This window comes from Orbicella franksi, chromosome 7, assembly GCF_964199315.1.
Source record: "Orbicella franksi chromosome 7, jaOrbFran1.1, whole genome shotgun sequence".
NCBI classification, from domain to species: domain Eukaryota; kingdom Metazoa; phylum Cnidaria; class Anthozoa; order Scleractinia; family Merulinidae; genus Orbicella; species Orbicella franksi.
Genome location: NC_138151.1, coordinates 28137550 through 28159809, shown reverse-complemented (window position 1 = coordinate 28159809; position 22260 = coordinate 28137550). Strand labels below are relative to the sequence as shown.

At 40.5% G+C, this 22260-nt stretch overlaps 1 protein-coding gene across 1 annotated transcript; it reads right to left on the bottom strand.

Moving 5' to 3' along the window:
- Window positions 1-95: 95 nt before the first annotated feature.
- On the bottom strand, window positions 96-4691 carry LOC145492846 (uncharacterized). The gene is made up of 7 exons (XM_081472223.1): window positions 4429-4691; window positions 4234-4292; window positions 2855-3018; window positions 2352-2435; window positions 1584-1657; window positions 946-995; window positions 96-349 (listed from the first exon to the last, which is right to left on the bottom strand). Exons 1-7 carry the CDS (start codon window positions 4584-4586, stop codon window positions 342-344), a joined length of 597 nt encoding a protein of 198 aa, XP_081328349.1. The 5' UTR covers window positions 4587-4691; the 3' UTR covers window positions 96-341.
- Window positions 4692-22260: the final 17569 nt, after the last annotated feature.

The window sequence follows — 22260 nt, the reverse complement described above, 5'->3', positions numbered from 1 at the left end:
TGACTATTTTCCTTAACACATGCAGTCCAAGTGTGTTTTAGATTTTTGTGCCAAAAGTACAGGATATAAGTGCTGTTTCAACTCTCCTGAAGATGGAGAACATTTATCGTTATTCCTTTTGTCACAGTACCAATGCAGATGGACACACAGTAATAATAACAGAAAATTATACATCTACTGACAGTAGATTCTTTGTCTCTGATTTACTAACAAATTCTTGTATCTAATATGCACAGAAATATATAGCAGTGAGTAGGGAGAATTATTATTTTAAGTTTGATTGATTTCATAGAGAATTGGAGTCATTCTTGGATGCCTTTCACCTCCGCACCAAGTACTGTTTAATAACCTGTAAAAGCAATAGAAATTAAAGGAGGAAACATTGTTTTTAAGCAAAACATCACCAAAAAGTATTAACAGTTGGGAATGTCGTCTCCATTTGTATTATGGAAAGTTCTTATTGTGGCATGAGGGTAATGCAGAAATAGCTGATCTCCCAAGCTTGCGTGATCAGTTTTAATCCTGCCGATCTCAAGACAAAACCGATTTGGTCACTGCGTAAAGAGCTTTCTTTAAATCTAGTGTATGTGTTTAATTTCCATGGTTACTTGGCCGTTATTGTCATGTTCAGCACAAAATGATACATTCAAACAGAGGTGGTATGCCAAGAAATGCGTACATGCAACATGTCACCCCATACCACAATTACCCACACAAAAACACCGAGTCTTGTCGTGACAGTTGCTTTCTTGTTACTCATAAATTGTGTGCACCCTGAACTGCAGTTGAAAGAGGGCATTGAAGAAAAGGGGGGGGACAGGTCATTGAGTATGGTGGTTGCTTTGAATGTGCATCTGGTGTTTGATGGAGGAGTGGGTAAGGATAAGGCTGTCACTGCAGCAACATGATGCCTGAGATTTAAAGCTTCCCAGTGTTGTTACTTACGACTGTAGCTGTTTCTTTTCTCTAATTTGTCCAGAAACTCTTGGTTTTTCCTGTAACCAAAATAAATGAAAACTTAATGCCGGTTTATGCTCTTTCTATAAGATGGGGCTTTGATTTAATACCTCTAAAAAATACTTCACATCACACATCATAAATACATCTTATCACATGGCATGACTGACAAACAAAATTATACACGATACTCATTGCCAACATTTAATTTTTCTCCCTTGGTGTGCATTGCTGATGTATTGTGTACTTCTGATCCCCTACTCCCATCAGTCTACATTCCCTATCCTTAAACTCAATCAAACTGTATTATAAGTACACAAGCTAAATGCATTGTGAGTACAATTTCTTATTTTTCATTTTTTGACCTTGTATGGTCAAAAGTTCTGAAAAAAAAATGTTATTGTGAATTTTAATCCCAAAAGCTCTCTCTATCAAGAAAATAACCCCCAAAACCAAGTCTAATAATAACTGTTTATATGGCAATTCCTGATTTTTTTTTTTTCCTGATATAGTCTCATCATAATAGTACTATACTATTGTAAAATTTATGGTCAATTAACATAACTTTTACAGTGTAAATTAATTTTGTAGTTTTTCATTTCTTATTAACAATTTATGTGTATTACCATCTTTGGGCTTCTCTGTGTTTTTCCATCATCTCCTGAGCTCTCACAGCCTGCAAAACCTCATTCCTCTCTGCCTTTATTGGAGATATGTTTGAAAAATGAACTTCATTTAAGAAATAGAAAACATGTACCGTGTTTCTATTGAGTTATAGAAACACAAGTGGAAGTTTGGGAGAACAAGAAATGCTGTGGGAACTTGAGCCACAAGCAATGTTTCCACAGCTTTTTCGAGGTCTCCCAAACTTTCACAAGTGTTTCAATCTATAACTTGACAGAAACACGGAGAACATGTTTCTATTTCTTTCAGAAAACACCGCGACAAAAAAAAAGGAAAACAACTAGTTCCCTTTCATTATCAAAATGTAAATTCTCTTTGCTCACGCCATCATTACGTCAACAGCTCGTGCTAGTTCTGAGTTTTTATCGAGTTATAGGAACACGATTTTTAACCAATCAGCATGCATATTTTCTTAGGATTGTTTTCTAAAACTTAATGATATGGACGGGATTCTGCACATGCTCTGATAACATGGTGAAAAGGCTACTGTTTTGTGAGAGTATTTACTTATTTTTAAAATGGTGTGTTATTGTTTTGCAAGTGTTATGTTTAATAAAGCCTGCATGTATGATGTTGTGTTTGAGAGCACTTGAGTGATGTAGAAACATTTGCTGCAGATTGTGCACGATGATTTGAACTGGTCAGTAGCTGTCAGTGTTTGCCATACAAATGAGACAAATGTCATTTAACAGTTCACATCATGCACTAACCTGTGCTCTTGCTTTTCTTTTCTTTTCTTGAAGTTCTTTTTCTTCCCTTTGCCTCTTTTCTTGTTGCCATTTTTGCCTCTTTTTCTAAACTCATGCAAAAGAGATAACAATAATAAGACATTCATATCACACTGTTTCCCAGTGGTTCAACAGCACTTTACAGATATACAAATTCACTAAAGATTAACTAAAACCATGTAATTAACGTTTCAAAAGAACATATTGCAAAGACAATTTGCATTGCAGCTCCTGGCATCATGCAATAATAACAACTTTTCATGCTCTTTTGTGCATTTACAAACCTAAACTTTTCCTGGTAGCAAGGAGTTTCTGTGAAACCGCTAGAGAATAGTAGAGAGGTAACATGAAGTACTATTTCAACCCTCCCCACTCTTTTTTCAACCCTCCCCCACCCTCCTTAAGCTCACTCCCTCCTCAACCCAAGGCCTCAGCCCTGTTGTATGTACCCAATCAGACAATAACAGATTGTCTGAGAAGTTCACCTGAATTTCTAACCCTTTGCTTGCTGCTGTAACAGCCTTCTGTTTCTTTGTTATTGTTGCAGAGTAATCTGCTGTCCCACCCACTCTGCGAGGTCTTTCATGAATGGGTTGAGACCGTCTTGCTTCACTGCGAGCCTGTGCAGCTTCAGTTTCCCTCTTTGCCACTACAAAGAAAGCGAAGAAACGTCAAGTCTGAAAAACTTGGCACAACATAGAAGTAACTATCCTGGGGTACACAACTGTAAAGGAGTTCTTACTGACTTGTGGAGGGGGTAGGGGAAAGGTCCACAAGGCATTTATAGAAACTGGAATACATTTTGTATTGCCTGCATGTCAATATTTGGTTAATAACATGCTGTTTTGGGGGTTTGGTGTACAAGCTCAGTTATTCAATATTTATACCTTAATCGGATCTTTTCTGGTATGCTTCAGTGACAAACCAGGCTCGTTTGTTCTCACCATGGGTATTTTGGCTCCACTACATCTTATCAAAATGCGAACCATGATCAACTCCAGGGGGGTACTCCCTTAAGTGGGCTATAATGGTATGTGCAGCCTCAAAGGATATATGGCTTTTTAGCTGTGTTGGTGAGAAATAGCGCATCAATTTTGGCTATTTTGGTCTTAAATAGGGTATTGTTTTTGCACTCAAGTTTTGAACTGGACATGTTTCGAGCAAAAGGCTATTTTTTCATCATTATCGACAACACCATCACAAAAGCCCTTCACAATGTCTTTAACATCAGTTTTTGATATATAGTGGGAGGCGTGGTGGTGTTATGGTTAGTGCGCTCGTCTCTGGATTGAGTGGTCCAGGTTCAAGCCCAGGCCGAGGATATTGTGTTATGTTCTTGGGCAAGACACTTCACTCTCACATTGCCTCTCTTCACCCAGGTGTATAAATGGGTACCAGCGAACCTAATGCTAAGGGTAACCCTGCGATGGACTAGCATCCCATCCAGAGGGGAGTAGAAATACTCCTAGTCGCTTCATGCTACAGAAACTGGGATAAGCTCTGGCCTGGTGGGCCACTTGGCTCGTATGAAGACTTTTTACCTTTTGATATAAGGATCAGGTCTCCAATATGGTATCAAATTTCGGTCAGGTGGCAAATAGGGTCAAGAAAATCGCAGATTTTGGTTGGCCTTAAATAGGGTAAGAGTTTTGGGAAGTGAGCCATACTCCCCCACCAAATTTTTCTGGGAGTACCACCCCCGCCCCCCCCCCCTCCACCTCTCTCCGGACCAACCATGGCTCAACCGAGCTCCCGAAAACTCGCTTGATTAATGCCCCCGAAAACTCATTGAAACTAAGCTAAACTAGAATAATATTGTAGAGATAAGTTAGTGTCTATCAGCAAAAGTGTAAGTATTAAATACCTTCCAGTAACTGAGTTCGTTTTCTTTCGTCCGGTCTGAACATGGTAAACCCATCTCTCCTGCAAGAAGTATCCATAAATCAACCGTAAACTCGGAAATTTTTCCAGGGAAGTTGCGAACAGGCAGATCGACAACGCTGATCTGATCTGTTTGCAATCAGGTTATAAGATATTATAGACTCTATAGCAATCTTGCCTCTCTTGCTTCGATATTTCTGTATGTATTTGATCTACTTCTTCATTGCTTCCTTCCCCGGTCTCGGTTCCTCCACGGCCTGCTCTCTGCCTTGCATTTATGTTCGTTTGGTTCATGTCAACACCATTTGAACGTCTGTACGTTCTTGAATAACTCATGGCAGGTACAAAATAAAAGCGATTGATGTTGCTTAGATCGGTTTCCTTGCAGTTTTCGGCAGTAATGTCACTATCTTCTGTTTACCTCTATCCAGGCGCTTTCGTTTTCTGCGAAACCAAAATTGATTTTTCCGGGAAAACTCCCGCTCATCATCAAAACGAGGCAGGACCGCCGAAGCGGCTCGTGTAATTTCAGCTTTTTGAAAAACTCACTCGTGCAAATTAATTCCAAATTGAACTCGAAACCTATACTAATTTAAATAATCTGGTCAAACTGGTTAAAGGATTTCTTTTGCTATAAATTCATGGAAAACAAACCCGAAACTATGACGTGAAAGGCGTGCAACATATTAATATCGGTATTTATCTAAGGACTAGAGCCCGTCTTAGCTTTATAATTATACTATTCTGTCCACAGACCCTCAATTTTGTCTTGAATTTGTCGAGATCGCAAAAACAAAATATTAACCGCGAGGTACAGGAACATGCCAAAATGCAAGGTGGTGGTCGCTCTTCTAGCTCTTCTTCGCACGCGCTTGAAAAAAAACTCGAGGAAATAATAAAACAAATAGCCTGCGAACGCAGACGTATTTCCGGCTGTCACTTGGTTCCGCCGAAAAATAACGTCTGCAAACCCGAGCCAGGAAACGATTTCTGTGACGTAATGACTTTTGTTTCTCCTTGGCCAATCAGATTCCATGATAGAATGAAACTCAAGTGCTCCTCGCAGCGAATACCTCGCGCAGTAGTTCTGGGGTTATTTGAGCTAAACTGTGATTGGCTTAGAATTCCTGCGTCACAGAAATCGTTTTCTGGCTCGGGATCGCAGACGTTTTTTTTCGGCGGAACCAAGTGACAGCCGGAAATACGTCTGCGTTCGCAGGCTATAAAACAAATGGTTGTGGACAGAATGTAATTATCCTGGCAAGGGCTTGAATAAGGACAATAAGCGTGCAATCTGAGAATTTTAGAGTGACATTTGACGGTAGCCCGGATCTTAGTTGTCATGATCTGTTAACTGTCCACTTGAGTGATTCTTATCTCGTGAAGCAGCTGCTGTCTCGTGATCATTTCAGAAACTGTATCTTCAGAATACGCCTTTCTGCTCGGATTTCGCTTTTCAGTGCATGGATAGATATGAGTTGATTCTAGAAGATCCTTGAATCGTTTCTGTTTGCATAAAAACATTTAACGAGACCAAACAGACCATAGGTAAGGAAAGACCGCTTTAACATTGAGAATTGTTCGCGTGATTAGACGGGATTCGCAGTGATGGGTCCCGGTGATGGGTCAACCTTTTGACTATCTGTTTCGTTCCATGCAGGGATACTGAAAAACATCTCTTCAGTGGACCACTGTCGATTTGTATTAACTGCGAATCGACTGCAAACGTAGAACAGGGTTTTACAGGTATGGTTATACGATAAACTTTAATGTTGAAGTAAGCGGGATACGAAGAGAAATTACAAAACGCAATCTTATAAGCACATTCATATGACAAACGGAATTCTGTAGCGCTATAAAGCCCCCGTAGCAGGAAAGAAGTTCTTTAATTTAAATTTTATAGTGGTCTTTAATTTGTCAGTAGGCTTTACTTCAATGTAGATGATCTGAAACATGGCTGATCAGTCATTCAGGGGCACCCAACGACCGTTTTCTCTCGAATGCTTTTAAACGCTGTTTTAGGCTATCTGGAGTACTCAGTCTTAAAGCTCTTTAGGTTAATGCTATATTGCGCTAAAAAAATTTATCTGTTCAGTTATTCTAGGGGGACTTGAGTATTCTCAAATTTATTAGGGCTTTTTTGTCCATTTCCCGAAAATCTTAGGTCTTATCCAGTCTTTATATCGCCTTTCCGAAAATGATAGCTGACCTTTTTTCGGTACTCAAAACGACATTTTGAACAATCCGAAAACAACAGACGTTAAATCTCTCATATCACGAAAGTTCTAGATGACAATTCCCGTAAGAAAATCAGAGGGGATTAAAGGTCTTTCGAACAGATAATTTACCGAGACGATCCGTTTTGGTGCCCCTGGTCATTCATAGCGAGCAGTTGTGTTCTGAGACATGAGTGCATTCGCGGAAGAACGGAAAGCGGAAGTCGTGGAATAACTATCCTGTTTGGAAACTTTCTGTTGATTCTATTCGTTCGCGTGTCGCTGAATCACTTACAATCGTCGAGCAAACGTATTCTGAGTGCGCTTCTCTGCCAAATTTGTGAAAATCTAAACACCCCTCAACACTATTCAGTACATTGTCGACGACTTTGAGGCCACTGTAGACATTGTAATGTTCGTTTCATGTCACACTTGTGCTTCGGATCAAGAAAAAACTAGTGAGACAGTCTCAGATAGTGCAGAGTGCAATGATGGTCACAGACGTCGCGTTCACTCCCGGTTTGTATTTACTTTGGTACTTAGGGCTTTTCCCCTTGCAGAATATGATCGGACAGAGACCTTGATAAGACAAAATCTAGTCACAATCCTTGTAGAGCGTATGTTTCATGTCTGTACTTTCATTCGATGTTCAATAATAGCGTACAGTTATTACTGTTTGTCAAGAGAGCGTTTAAATTTTACGTTGGTGGTTTACGTCAGGGCTCGAAATTGACTTTTGCGTTCGGGAGCCAGCTGGCGACTAACGGAAAAAGTTTGGTCGCCAGATCGTAAATTTTGGTCGCCAACTTATTTTATATAATTATAAGTTACACAAGAACACGATTTTATACGTTACTTTGCATGCAAGAAAAATCACAATTGAAGAGCGAAAACAATTAAAAACAACACGAGTAACAGTTATAAAGCTACTGTTGTTCTCAGGTGATATGTCTCTGGTCCGAAGGTGATGGTTGTCTCCATAGTCATTTTAAATGACGCGAAGCATAAAACGTCTTAAGAGTCCCTGTCCATAAAAATGGAAAATACCTCGGCATGAGTCAAAAATTCGATTTCGCTCATATTTTCATGGTAGATAGGCTAGGGCATGACAAAAACTACTGGATAGTTTTTTTGGCAAAATATCCTTATATTTCAAAGAAATATGCAAATTACCAAATTCTGTTAAAATCTGTTAAAAAATATTTGACCATCCCTCGTCAAATTTCAATTTATGGGTTAGACGTATATTTTAGCATGCACCACATGACTTGACCTATGTTAAGTTGAAATAGACACAGAGATGATAATTTCGAATTGTTCTAACCTCATTTGCTATAAAACACAGCTCCAAAGCCGATTTCACGTGTTTCTCTCACCATTCGTCGCACATAAAGCAGAAGTTTGCTTTTGTAACGTCCGATGTACATCGCCAACTGTCAACTTATTTAATGGTCGAATACCATGAATCTGTGACCCTCTTTCGACACATATGATCACCACTGCATCTAAGTTAAAAACGGCTAAGTCATTTGTTGATAGTTGCTTGCTTTCCACTACACCAAAAGATTACGTTTGATCATCATGGTTTGATGGCTTGAATCCTTGCTTGCAGCGACTCCTTGTTCGTCACGCAATGCGTCATCCCATTTTAGGGGGTAGGGGTAGGACAATTTCTATCCGTAAGGCTCCGTAAGGCTTGGAACCACTGGGAGCACACAATCGTGTTGAGTAGGAAGATATTAAATTAAGAAATGAAAAGAATGAATAGTTTACCATTGCCCCTGTTGTTATTAATCGCGCGGCCATGGGCCGAGCGCGGTTCATGGTTTACCCGTGGTTTATTAACCGCGCGGCCATGGGCCGAGCGCGGTTCTAGGTTTACCCGTGGTTTATTATTACTTTTTTTTTTTTGTCGGTGACCAGACGCAGACCTCCGCTCGGCCAAACTTTGAGTCACGCAACGTGTTGTGTTTTTCCGCCAGAAGCTGTTAAAACATAAATACACAGACAATTTTACGGATATTGTTTTCTTTTTTGTGGGTAAAATATATTTTCTTTTCGTTTTATCAAAGCGTTGGATTTAAAGGGAATAATAAATACGCTAAAAAAAGGTATTACGTCAGCCATGGAATGCGTTGACGTTGCAGCTTTCACTTTCGCCACGTGACAAATACGATCGTGTTTACTTTGCAAGTTTATTTCGGCAGAAGCGACGGTCATTAATTTATTTGTAATTTTGTGAGTATTTCTTGTGGTTTTAGGCAAATGAAGTAAATCCTTTGACTGTTTCATCGCAGCCAGTTCATAGATCGGAAGGAAAATTAAATATTTGCAAGCCAAGCAACGAACTTGTCAGAACGTGCAAGGATTACGTCATTGGTAGGGAAATAACCACCGTACTAAAGATAGCCGTGGATAACGCAATTCTTGAATTATGTGACTTGTGTGACTTCTTTGCTAGCCCTTTACTCAAGGGAAAAAACAATTTAATTTAATCGTGATTTTTAAGAAAGAAAGCTGTTGTTAATAGTGTTCGTATCTTCATGCCCATACGTATCCCGAAGAAAGTTCCAGATGAAGACTATTACGTCATCGGAGATTTCACACCGGTTACGACTGATGGTGCAATAATACAGTTTGTGTTGATCAAGTAATGTGGTGTCTACAGTAATCAATGAATCATCAAGGATTGCTTTGGAATGTACACTGCGTTGCGACTGTAGTGCTAAGAAAACAGTTAAATTTTAAAAGCGCGGTTATAAGATCTAACAGATCTTCTTGTTTATTTTTTTTTTTTTTTTAGTGTTTTTTTTCTTTAGTTTTGTCGGTGACCAGACCCAAACTTCCTCTCGGCCAAATGTTGAATCATGCAACCTCTGATGTTTACTCGCCAAAAGCTGTTAAAACATTAGTGCAAGGACAATGTTAGGCATATTGTTTTCTTTATTTGTGTGTAAAATATATTTTCTTTTTGTTTTATCAAAGCGTTGGATTCGAAGGGAAATAATAAATACGCCAAAAAAAGGTATTACGTCAGCCATGGAATGCGCTGACGTTGCAGCTTTCACTTTCGCTACCCGACGAATAAGCAACCTCGTTCCCAGGGTCCTCTCTCTTCCTCCCTCGAGAAAGTGCCCTGGTTGCGGCTGGTCACGTGTCTACGTATGCCAACCAAAGCCGCACAGAGGGTGGGCCCTCAACTTAAATTGAATGTTGCGCTGCAATAAAGACGTCATTTATTTGAAAGTGAAGCAAGTTGTTTAGTGTCAGAGATCCTGCCTGACCAATGCTTCGTCGCTATGATCTGTACTTCTATGAGTAAGAGATGCTAATTGAGAGGGAACTTTGCTTATTTTTCAGTGCTTTTTTAAAAACCGTCAACAACCTGCTTCGGATTAGTTTAATCAGTTTTTCACAGCAAAAGAATTAAGTAACCGTCAAATTATCGACAGGATGCATTCAGCTATATGAGAAGCTACTTTCTTGGCCGAAAATTGGACTTACCGCTAAAACAGTTTTAAAACGAAAGCCGTTGGATTAATTATGTGTTAAATGATTTCTTCTCTACATCGAGCTGTGAAGTCCCGGGATGACTTTTGAAATATTATGCCTGTGCCAATTTGGCCCTTTTGTTTTACAAGACTGCAGACTTAACACAGGCATAATATTTCAAAAGTCATCCCAGGACTTCACAGAATTTCTCACGGCAAGAGAACCGAATGACCGTCAAACTGTCAATTGGATGAATTCAATCAAATTCAAAGCTAGTCTCTTGGCCCAACACTGGACGTATCAAACTCTACACGAAGGCATCAATGTCTCCGTTGTGATTTTGCCGATCGAAAAATATGAACTGCTTAATCAAGTTGTTAGTATTTAGCACTCGGTCGTTGTTGATGTCAAGTTCTTCGTAATATGTTTTTGCCGCAAGAGAATGGAATGACCGTCAAACTGTCGATGGGAGTAATTCAATGAAATTCAAAACTACCTTTGTAGGCGAACAAAGGACGTATTTATTTCTAAACGAATAAGTAAATACCTACGTTGTGATTTTGCCGAATGAAAAATGAAATTAAATTCACCGCGTGGTTCATTTATTGTTGTGGTCGTCATTTCCAAGTTCTTTGTCAATTATTTTCACCACCACAAATTCCAAAGACCGTCCAACTATCGATGGAAAAATTCAGTCAAATGCAGGGCTAACCTTTATGCCGAACTTTGATGCGTGGAACTCCAATATCGAATGTGTCAATGCCTTCGCTGTGAGTTCGGCCGAGGTTACAAATCCCACTCTCTACTGGGCTCAGTAGGTGAGCTCAGTGGAGACAAACTTTAACTGTCCTGCCCCTCCCTCCAATCATTTTTCTGGAATCTGCAAAAAATCTAGCAGACACGTGACCAGCCGCTACCAGGGTACTTTCTCGAGGGAGGAAGAGAGAGGACCCTGGGAACGAGGTTGACGAATAAGATCGTGTTTACTTTGCAAGTTTATTTCGGCAGAAGCGACGGTCATCAATTTATTTGCAATTTTGCGAGTATTTCTTGTGGTTTTAGGCAAATGAAGTAAATTCTTTGACTGTTGCATCGCAGCGAGTTCGGTGATCAGAAGGAAAATTAAATATTTGCGTTGTTCATATCGTTCATGACCATACATATCCCGAAGAAAGTTCCAGATTAAGACCATTACGTCATCGGAGATTTCACAACGGCTACGACTGATGGTTCAATAATAGATTTTGTGTTGATCAAGTGATGTAATGTCTACAGTAACAAAAGAATCGTCACGGACTGCTTTGAATTGTACACTGCGTTGGGATTGTAGTGCTAAGCAAACAGTTAAATTTGAAAAGTGCGGTTATAAGATCTAACAGATCTTCTTGTTTTTTTAACCGCGCGGCCATGGGCCGAGCGCGGTTCATGGTTTACCCGTGGTTTTTTTTCGATTTGTAGGCGACCAGACCCAAGCTTTCACTCGGCCAAATTTTGAGTCACGCAACCTGTGATGTTTACTCGCCAAAAGCTGTTGAAACATTAATAAATGTCATCTCCGATACTGACTTTCGCGGGAAAAAAATTAAAAACCCAGCGTGCGTCAAAAATTATATTTTTTCAGCAGAAATTTCGCTCGGAACATATACATATTTATATTCGTTTGAATCATCGATGAAATGACCTTTTCCGGATATTTTTTCCTTCGGAGTCAACAAAAACCTCCGATTACAAAATCACGCCGAACCCACACGTTGCAAAAAAATCTCTTCAAAACCCTGATTTCGAAGCGATATATCACTTAAGCGTTAATAGCTACCACACATTGACAGGCGGTAAATCTATTCCTTAACAATCCAGCTTCATCGTGTTAAAATTTCAGCGAAATCGAACAAAACCAGAATTAATTAGAATTTTTTGTGACCTCACTTCCCAGACTTGACCTAACAAAGGAAGCCACGGTCGCCCATAGCAACCGAAAAACACGAACATAACAAAGCCGACGTTTCGGCCAAAAAACTCCAGAATTATCGCCTGAGAGCTTAAACTTGAATGGGTACATCTTTTTCGAACTTTTTTCAACTGCTTTAGACGAAAGACTGGCCTCGGCGGGCTACAAGAAAGACCAAGAGAAAAAACAGAACAAGACAATAGAACAAACCGATAATATTTCATCGCGTGGCTTTCGGCACGAAAACGAAAATACAGCTTACTTCTGGATAAATTCAGCCTTAAAAGCCAGCAACTGGTCCCAAATTACTTTCTGTATCCTTACAAATGTCCTGATTTCCATCTCCGAAAGATTTTGCCCCAATTTTGAGCAAATAAACATTTCGCCGACGGCGACCGCCATTACGGTGGCTTGCATACTAAATTAGCTAACTTAAAAAAATTCTCTCGAGGTGGGGATATGACAAATTTGGTGAGAATCAAAAGTAACGCCAATTTTCTGTCACGTTTTCAATCTGTGGTCACTGGAGTGACCAAACTCGATACATCGGTCGGGATAGGTTTTTTTTTATATGACTTGTGTGACTACTTTGCTAGCCCTTTACTCGTGGAACACACTAATTAAATTTAATCATGACTTTTAAGAAAGAAAGCTGTTGTTAATAGTGTTATTATTGCGTCGTTCATCTAGTTCATGCCCATACATATCCCGAAGAAAGTTCTAGATTAAGACCATTACGTCATCGGAGATTTGCCAACGGCTACCACTGATGGTGCAATAATACAGTTTGTGTTGATCAAGTGATGTGATGTCTACAGTAAGAAAAGAATCATCAATGACTGCTTTGGAGTGTGCACTGCGTTCCGACGGTAGTGCTAAGCGAACCGTTAAATTTTTAAAGCGCGGTTATAAGATCTAACAGATCTTCTTGTTGTTTTAGTTTTGTCGGTGACCAGACCCAAACTTCCACTCGGCCAAATTTTGAATGACGCAACCTGTGATGTTTACTCGCTAAAAGCTGTTGAAACATTAATACAAGGACAATGCTACGGATATTGGTTTCTTTACTTTGGGTAAAATATATTTTCTTTTGGTTTCATCGAAGCGTTGGATTCGAAGGGAAATAATAAATACGCTAAAAAAGACATTACGTCAGCCATGGAATGCGCTGACGTTGCAGCTTTCACTTTCGCTACGTGACGAGGGTCGTGTTCACTTTGCAAGTTTATTTCGGCAGAAGCGACAGTCATCAATTATTTATTTGCAATTTTGCGAGTATTTCTTGTGGTTTTTAGGCGAATGAAGTAAATTCTTTGGCTGTTTCATGGCAGCGAGTTAAGTGATGAGAAGGAAAATTACATATTTGCAAGCCAAGCAAAGAACATGTCAGAACATGCAAGGATTACGTCATTGCTAGGGAAATAACCACCGCATTAAAGGTAGCGGTGGATAACGGAAGTCTTGAATTATGTGACTCGTGTGACTACTTTGCTATCCGTTTACTCGTGGAAAACACCAATTAAATTTAACCATGACTTTTAAGAAAGAAAGCTGTTGTTAATAGTGTTATTATCGTATCTTCATATCGTTCATGCCCATACATATCCGAAAGAAAGTTCCAGATTAAGACCATTACGTCATGGGAGATTTCACAACGGCTACGACTGATGGTGCAATAATAGACTTTGTGTTGATCAAGTGATGTGATGTCTACAGTAACAAAAGAATCATCAAGGACTGCTTTGGAATGTGCACTGCGTTGCGACTGTAGTGCTAAGCAAACAGTTAAATTTTAAAAGCGCGGTTATCAGATCTAACAGATCTTCTTGTCTTTTACTCGACCACCGCTACCTACATGCCCTGAGTAATACTGTAACGCTAAACTCGTCACGATGTGCAATAATTTTTGGTTTACATGTAATACAGTGGGCTACCCTCGGGGAAATGGGTGGTGACCGCTTAAATAGAGGTTGGTGTACCTTGAATATTTAATTTTCTCTATCGGGCTATAAATTTCTCGGTGAACATGGAGTCAATTCAAGACAGTCATGATAGATGTGTGTTTGAATTATCACTCGTCGTGCACCTTCAATTTCAGACTCTTATCTGCCATCGCCCTTTCCAAAACAAAGTTTTTAAATTTTGGGTGACCGCTTAATAAGGGTAAAGACAACAATGAAACCCTTATCGGAACGACAAATGGTGGCCGCGGAGGTAACCGGTCAATAGGTGTTTCATTTACAATATTTTACTGACAATAATTTTGGACTGTATTGACAACAGTCCTCTATTTTCTGTTACAAACATACCAATGCCTCGCCACTAAGCAAACAAAATACGCCAAATAAAATTGCACGGCCAAGGCTATTTACTCACGAAATTACTAATTAAATTTAGTCTGTTTTTCTCACGAATTAGACACGTTGTAATTTCTCATTTTTATTTCAGCTAGTTCTTGCTTCATTGATCTATAATTTGTTTATGGCGATTTTTTTTAATGCTAGTGAGTACAGGCACTAGCTTTATCAGCTTTTATCTGAAACATTAGAACGTACAACAAACGTGATTTGGACCGAGGCCACGTACACTATAGAATACGATTATATAAATATACACATATTCTTACATATATGAACAAACAGATGAACAATGATTAACTTGCTTCACTTACCCTGAGAGTGCTCTATACAAAATAGATCAAAATGTGCAGCATAATGCCGTGACAGCACTGCGTGACGAACAAATAACGGCTGTAAAAGATTGTGCTGCGCCGAGACGCTTATCAGCAATGGTCAGCAATCGATCAAACGTAATACTTTAGCGCAGTGCAAAGCAAGCAACTATCTACAAATGACTCAGCTGGTTTTGACCAAGACGCAGTGATGTTCATATGCGCAGAAAGATTGCCACAAACTCATGATATTCGACCAATAATAGGTTGACAGTAGGCGATGTACATCGGACGTTAACCTTGTGTAAACAAAAGCAAACGTCTGCTTCATGTGCGACGAATGGTGAGAGATCGATTAGAAACACGTCAAATCGGCTTTGGACCTGCCTTTTGTTGTAAGATAGCTTTAGATAAGGCTCAAATACTCAACGCAACGTTAAACACTGTCAACACAATGTCCGACATAAGCCAACTCACATGTTCGCGAGATGTGGGGCGGCCCACGAAAACGTAAGGGACTCCACCGAGGGGTACCCACAAGTTAATATTACAACATCTCCCCTCTAACAGGATTCAATGAGTCTCTGGGGCTTTTTAACTTGTCGCCCGGATCTGGTTGTAATAGGTGATCGTTCTGCATTTCTTGGTCCTTCTGCTGATTCCATTGTTTCTGGTGCTGAGTCCTTTATAGAAGGTGATGATGGACATATTGGAGAGTCAGCACACTGGGGACTTGAAGGAGGATCATGCAGCCGTGGTCTCATTGGATGATCATTTGGGACTGAGATTATCTGCCTTCGATTTCTTCTATAGACACACCCTCGTTCATCCTGTACTAAGTATGATCGTGGCAACACTTCTGCTTCACGCCATTTTCTATCTCTATTTGGCCGAATTCGCACCTTGTCCCCAGCTTCAAGTGGAGGCAGATCTCTACTCTGTTTGTCGTAATTCTTCTTAGAGACAAATTGATGTAGCCGCAGCGCTTTCACTACTCTATCAGGATCCACTGCCTGCGGTAATAAGAGACGTCGATGGGTTGGTATCATTGTGCGTGTGCGCCGACTCATCAGCAGCTGTGCAGGTGACACGCCGATATCTTCAAATGGAGTGTTGCGGTACTTCAACAGCCCTTCAAAAGGGTCTTTTTGGTCAGCTGCAGCCTTCTTCAAAATGCGTTTTGCTGTCTGCACTGCTCTCTGCGCTGCACCATTTGATTGGGGGTACTCTGGAGAGCTCGTTGTGTGGCAAAAACCCCAATCTTCAGCAAATTGCTTGAACTCATGAGTGCTGTCGAATAGACTCCTGGTATTGCTGTATTGGGAACCATTATCGCTCACAACCTTATCCGGGACTCCAAACCTTGCAAATATTTTCTTCAGGTTGTTAATGACACAGGTGGCAGTTTTCTGAGGCAGTAATTCAATTTCAAAGTATTTTGAATAGAAGTCAGTGACCAACAAGTATGTTTGGCCTCCATATTCAAACAAGTCAGTCCCGACTACCTGCCAAGGTAATCCAGGGATGTCATGTGGATGCAATGACTCTTTGTTGTCGGTTGCGGAAGGCATTACAAATTGAACAGGAGCTGACTCTGTCTTTGATCTGGGCTGTCATTGAGGGCCAGAAGACGTAATCTCTGGCAAAGCTAAGGCTCTTACTTTCTCTCATATGAGCTCCATGGATTTCATCCAGCACCTCAGCCCTCAGTGGTCTTGGGACGACTATTCGGTCTGATTTAAACAGCAATCCATCCTCCACACTCAGCTCTTCCTTAAAACTCCAGTACTCTCTAGCAAGCTCATCAACCTGTTCTTTCTCAGACGGCCACCCTTTCAAGACATACTCCATCACTACTCTCGAGGTTTCGTCAATGCTGGAGGTCTCCTTAAATCTCTTCAGTGTGCTGCTTTCAAATCCGAGCTCCTCAATAAGATTGATTCCAATTACATCTTCTGGTTCACTGACTGGCTCCGTATCACTGAGAGGTGCTCTGCTAAGACAGTCTGAGATGACTTGCTGTTTTCCAGGGACATATCGCACATCAAGTTCATACTTGGTAAGTTTCAATAGCATCCTTTGTAGCCTGGGGGGAGCATCATTCAGAGACTTGCGGAAGATAGACTCTAAGGGTTTGTGATCTGTCTCTACAATTACTCTGCGCCCATATATATAGGTGTGAAATTTCTGTGCGCCCCAGACGATTGCAAGCAGCTCTCTCTCGATGTTTGCATACCTTTTCTCACAGTTAGTTAGTGTTTTGGATCCGAATGCAACCGGCTTGCCGTCCTGTAGGATCATTGCACCAAGGCCTTTACTACTTGCATCTACATTTAGCACTGTTTCCTTGCTGTTGTCAAAATAAGCTAGTGCAGGTGCACTCGTGATGACTGATTTCAGATTGTCGAAGGCCTCTTGTTGTGGCTTTTCCCAAACAAATGCTGCATCTTTTTGGGTAAGTTGCGATATGGGTTCTTGTATGTCAGCCTTGTGCTTGATGAATTTGTCCAGGTAATTCACAGTTCCTAGTATGCGAAGTACACCTTCTTTGTCTTCTGGGGGTGGCATCTCATTAATGGCTCTGATCTTCTCCGGATCTGGTTTCAAACCTTTAGATGAGAACAGGTGTCCAACATAACTTACTTCTGGTACTCTAAGCTTCACCTTTTTAGGGTTGAACTTCAATCCTACCTCCCTGCTCTTGTCAAGTACTCTTCTCAATTTGTCATCAACTTCAAGCTGATCTTTACAATGTATCAGGAAATCATCCACTATGATTTCAACAGGAACCCCTTCAAACAGTCTGTCCATCTCCCTTTGGTAGATTTCAGGGGCTGGTGAGATACCAAAAGGGAGTCTTGTAAATCGGTATCGCCCCCACGGTGTGTTACAAGTCAAGAGCTTGGAACTCTCCTCATCTACGGGGAGTTGCCAGTATCCACTGCATGCATCAAGTGATGTGAAACTCTTTGCACCTGAAAGTCGGTTTGCAACTTCTTCTACGGTAACCATTGGATAATGGGGTCTTTTCAGGGCCTTGTTAAGATCTCTTGGGTCATTACAAATTCTGACATCATCCTTTGACAGTGGAGTGTCCTTTCTTTTATCCTTCACCTTTCTTTTGTCAATAACTAGCATTGATGAGATCCACGACGTAGGCTCATCCTCTTTCACGATAATACCATCTTCTTCCATCTCTTTGAGTTTCTCTCGTGCTGGCTCCAGCATAGCAACTGGAATTTTCCTGGGAGGGTGAACAACTGGGGGTACTGAAGCATCAACTTCCAGATGTACTTTGTTTGGAAGTGTGCCGGGTTTGCCACTGAAACAATCTGGGTACTCCCTCAATATTGGGTCCTTCTGGAAGATGGTCTGGTCTCCACGTGCTCTTGGCGTATCCGGCATGGCTGGATTAGGAACTGGTGTATCTATCAGTTGGAGATTCATAAACTGAAGGACTTCTAAATCCAAGCAGGCATCACATCCCAATAAGGGTGTAAAGTTCCCGTCAACAACAAGGTACAACAGGTTCATTTGACGATTCTTGTATTGAGTTTGAAGGCGTACACAGCCTCTTGGATGAATGGGCTTAGTTGCAAGCCAGCCTTTCAAGGGTTGCTGAATCTTTTGGAGAGGTTTTTTGGAGATTTTCTTATACAGATGAAAGGGCATGACGGTAGCCTCTGCACCTGTGTCTGCTTTTACTTCAACATTCTGCCCTTCAATCTTAAGAGTGATAAGGCTCTTTGTTGATTTCCTGGAATCGGAAACACTGTCCAGTTCAATAGATCCAAAATAGGTATGTACCTCCTTATTCATATTCTGAGTGTCTAGGTCTGGTGGACTTTCTTGTTGCACTAAATCAACTTTCGAACCTTCTTTTACATTCCCTGGGCACACTTGGGCAAAATGACCTTCTTTCTTACACTTTAAGCACTGTTTTCCAAATGCGGGACAACGAGATGGTCGAGTAAATGGGTGCTTGTAACCACAAAACTTACAAGAACGAGCAGCTGTCTTGTCAGCTTCTTTTGACTTTCTAACAGGCTGAATTCCTAATGAATGCTCAGTTCCAGCACTCGCTTGAATGTTGAACTTGAACTTTTGTAATTCTGAGGCTTCAAAGGTACGACAATAATCATGAGCCTTCTGTAGGGTTAGATCAGGTTTCTTTAGCAGTTCCCCTCTCAGCTCATCAGATAATACACCTCCCACAATTCGATCTCTTATTAGCGAATATCGCAGTTCGCCGAATTCACATGTTAGCGACAACCGTTTCAGTTCGCTGACAAAGTTATCAACTCGCTCTCCCTCTTTCTGGTTACGCTTATTAAACACTAACCTCTCATAAATGACATTCCTTGCTCCCTCACAGAGTGCCTTAAATTTGCTGCAAACATCCGCATAACATTCTTTGTCTTCTCCAGCATTGTAAACAAAATGACTATATTCTTCAATCGCTTGGGGTCCAGCACAGTGAAGTAACATGTTTACCTTCAATTTGTCCGGTTTGTGATCTTTGCTTTTCGCCATAAGATAAATTTCAAACTGCATTAAAAACTTTCTCCAGTTGTCCGCTGCGTTTGCATCGAGCACCAAAGGACCTGGAGTTCTCGTATCTCGCTCAGCCATCGCGGTTTGTAACTCAGCCAAGCCCTGATAAACTCCTTGCAATCTCTAAAAGGTTTTCACTTCTGACACCATGTTGTAAGATAGCTTTAGATAAGGCTCAAATACTCAACGCAACGTTAAACACTGTCAACACAATGTCCGACATAAGCCAACTCACATGTTCGCGAGATGTGGGGCGGCCCACGAAAACGTAAGGGACTCCACCGAGGGGTACCCACAAGTTAATATTACAACACCTTTTACAACAAGGTTACAACAAGGTTAGAACATTTCGAAATTGTTAGCTCTGTGGCTATTTCAACTTAACATAGGTCAAGTCATGTGGCGCATGCTAAAGTATACGTCTAACCCGTAAATTGAAATTTGACGAGGGATGGTCAAATATTTGCATTTTTAACGTACTTTGAAAAGCTCTCGCGTCGCTCACAATCATTGGCCCAAAGAAATTTTGACAGGAATCTGTAGACCATCCTTCTGCGATTCAACCACCAGCAGCTTAATCCATTTGAAGGTTTCGCACATGGTGAAAATTAATTATATTCACGAGGTACTTTTAAGTGAATGAAATACATGTCTTCGAAATTTAATTATTTTGCACCCAAAAAGACAACGCAACATTCCCTGAAATCAACCCAGTACACATTTAAACATTGCACAAAAATATTTGAGTGTTTTAAAGACGGAAGAATGATGTGGTTTTGCATGCGAGGCTCTCAAACTTGCTTAATAAAATGGTGCGTCAAATGACGATTTTAACAGAATTTGGTAATTTGCATATTTCTTTGAAATATAAGGATGTTTTGCCAAAAAAACTATCCGGTAGTTTTTGTCATGCGTTAGCCTATCTACCATAAGAATAAGAATACGAGAGAAATCGAATTTTCGACCTTTGCCGCGAAATTAAGAATTTATCTGATTTTTACAGGTCCGCACTCTTAAGTCCGTGGTTTTCATTGTGAGACAAACACGGGTCCTTGCGTATTTTCCCTTTGCTACTTCTTCGAAATGCCGTTCTTTATTTTCGACTTGCTTTCCTCGACGCCTTTCGCAGCCTACAAACAACGCCATGCTTGAATCTTCATTCCCCGCACGTAAAAACTCACGTATATTCCTTCAACTGATTGGTATCTGCCGCCATTTTCGCGGCAAATGAAAAGCACATGGTGTTGAAGTGCGCCTGCGATCCCAGTTTCGGAAGAAGCCGCTGAAACAATGTGGCGCGCCGTGAACGCAGTATATCACGCAGTATCGACGTGTCGAAATACATTCAATTTTTGCGATTATCTTGTAATATTCAGACATTATTTTACTGGGGGCGGAAAGGTGAGTTGTGTACTAGCAATCATATCCGATTGATTTCCCAATATAAAGATTTAAAAACAAAAGTTGTGTCGTGGTTTTCTTTAGTTATCGGACAAAACGCGAGTTGCCAGTGCCGAATTTTTGGTCGCATTGGCGACCAGTGAGTCGCAATTTCGAGTCCTGATAATTTACGTTGATTTTTTTCACTTCAAAATTCAATAATACGTTGAAGTAGCAAATGTGACATTTTACTTTTTCACGCCAACGTTTGTAACTTGATACTTTTGTTTTCCTCGCAAAGGTGTGTAACTTAAAACCCTTGTTTTCTGGAAAATTTAAGAGATAAATGGAAGAAAGTAAATATCTTATGAGGAAATGAAACAAAATTAAAATATCTTATGAGGAAACGAAAGAAGAACGATTTTGTTTTGTTCAAAACTTTTCACCGATGAACAGGAAGTAATTTAATTATCAAATAGTCACGGAATACCACGTTCTTATACAGTTGCCACCTCAGTGGTATTGATTAATACAACTGAGAAGCGTTAGCGTTTCAACAAAAACTATTGAAGGTCTGCGCTACTCAGTTGACCGAGATTATATATCCTACATCGTGAAGACTGATTTACGCTTTCATGACGTGCCACAGAGTCTGCAGCAATATTTAAACACTTTCCTGGTTTCTTTTGTCGCAAATTTACAATTTGACAAGTTTTAATGCCACTAAATCGGGAAAGTTAGGCCAGATGTGAACTTCTTGGTCTCTTTCATAGAGACAATTGAAAGAGAAATAAATAAGCCGCTAGGGAGAAGCAAAACGTTTCCATTCTTAATTTGAACTCTGGCAAAGTTTGATAATAGCAGATGATATTTGTTGAACCGAGCTAGGGGTAATTCTAAGAGATACTCAGTCACAGTAGTGTTTTTTGCACTAAAACGGAAAAGTGACGTTACCCGAAAAATAACTGCTGTCCTCGGTCATATCACATGACACATAAAAAACCCCATGGCTCTGGGGATGAAAACGGCGTATATCACGCTAACAGTGCTGGAAAGCATGCCCTTTACCTGTTGGGTTCTACCACAAGGAAAAGCACTCAACATTTTCACTTCTTGTGATCTCAAATTAGACGCATCTTTCACCAAATATATAGTCGGCCCGAACGCTGACTAATCTGCGCATGCGTTTAGGGAAAATTGGTTTTGTTCTGAAGAGAATAATACCATAAGGAGGACAAGAGGTTTCCTATATCAAATATATAGCTTTGTGACATTGTAAGTACGCTAAGGTAGAGGATACACGTGTGTGCGCAGTGCACATATGCACCTACCCTCCACTACCATGTTCTTGCCTAAAAACTAAGTAATTACTTAATGTTAATGTTTACCCCTTACTGCCATAGCTGACATCAGCCCCCAAACCATCCCAATAGTGCGCTCTGCGCTAAAAATTGCCATCCTATCGATCAAATGCTTATTTGGTTAATGCGTTCAAGTTCGGCTTTCAATTGTTTTCTGATCTCTCATTCTCCAAGCTGGTTTCGCTGTTTGCGGTTTCGTGTAAGCGGTGATAACTAGAACCAATGAGTCACTTCAAAATAAGATTTCAGGGTGCTAAAACTGACTTGGAAACAGCAGAATTGATGACATGAGGTTCTGCCCCCTAAGCAAAACAGGAAAATTTGAAAACAATCTTTGTTGAAAAATATCAATAGTGATGGTTCACGTTGTGCATGTGTTTTTGACACC

What these genes read in the sequence shown, in the direction of transcription:
- LOC145492846 (XM_081472223.1), bottom strand. Translation starts at nt 4,586, where the DNA reads ATGAGTTATTCAAGAACGTACAGACGTTCAAATGGTGTTGACATGAAC. An exon ending in GAAATATCGAAGCAAGAGAG is followed by an intron (nt 4,293 to 4,428) that starts GCAAGATTGCTA and finishes TACTTCTTGCAG; the next exon opens with GAGAGATGGGTTTACCATGT. An exon ending in ACGAACTCAGTTACTGGAAG is followed by an intron (nt 3,019 to 4,233) that starts GTATTTAATACT and finishes CTTTCTTTGTAG; the next exon opens with TGGCAAAGAGGGAAACTGAA.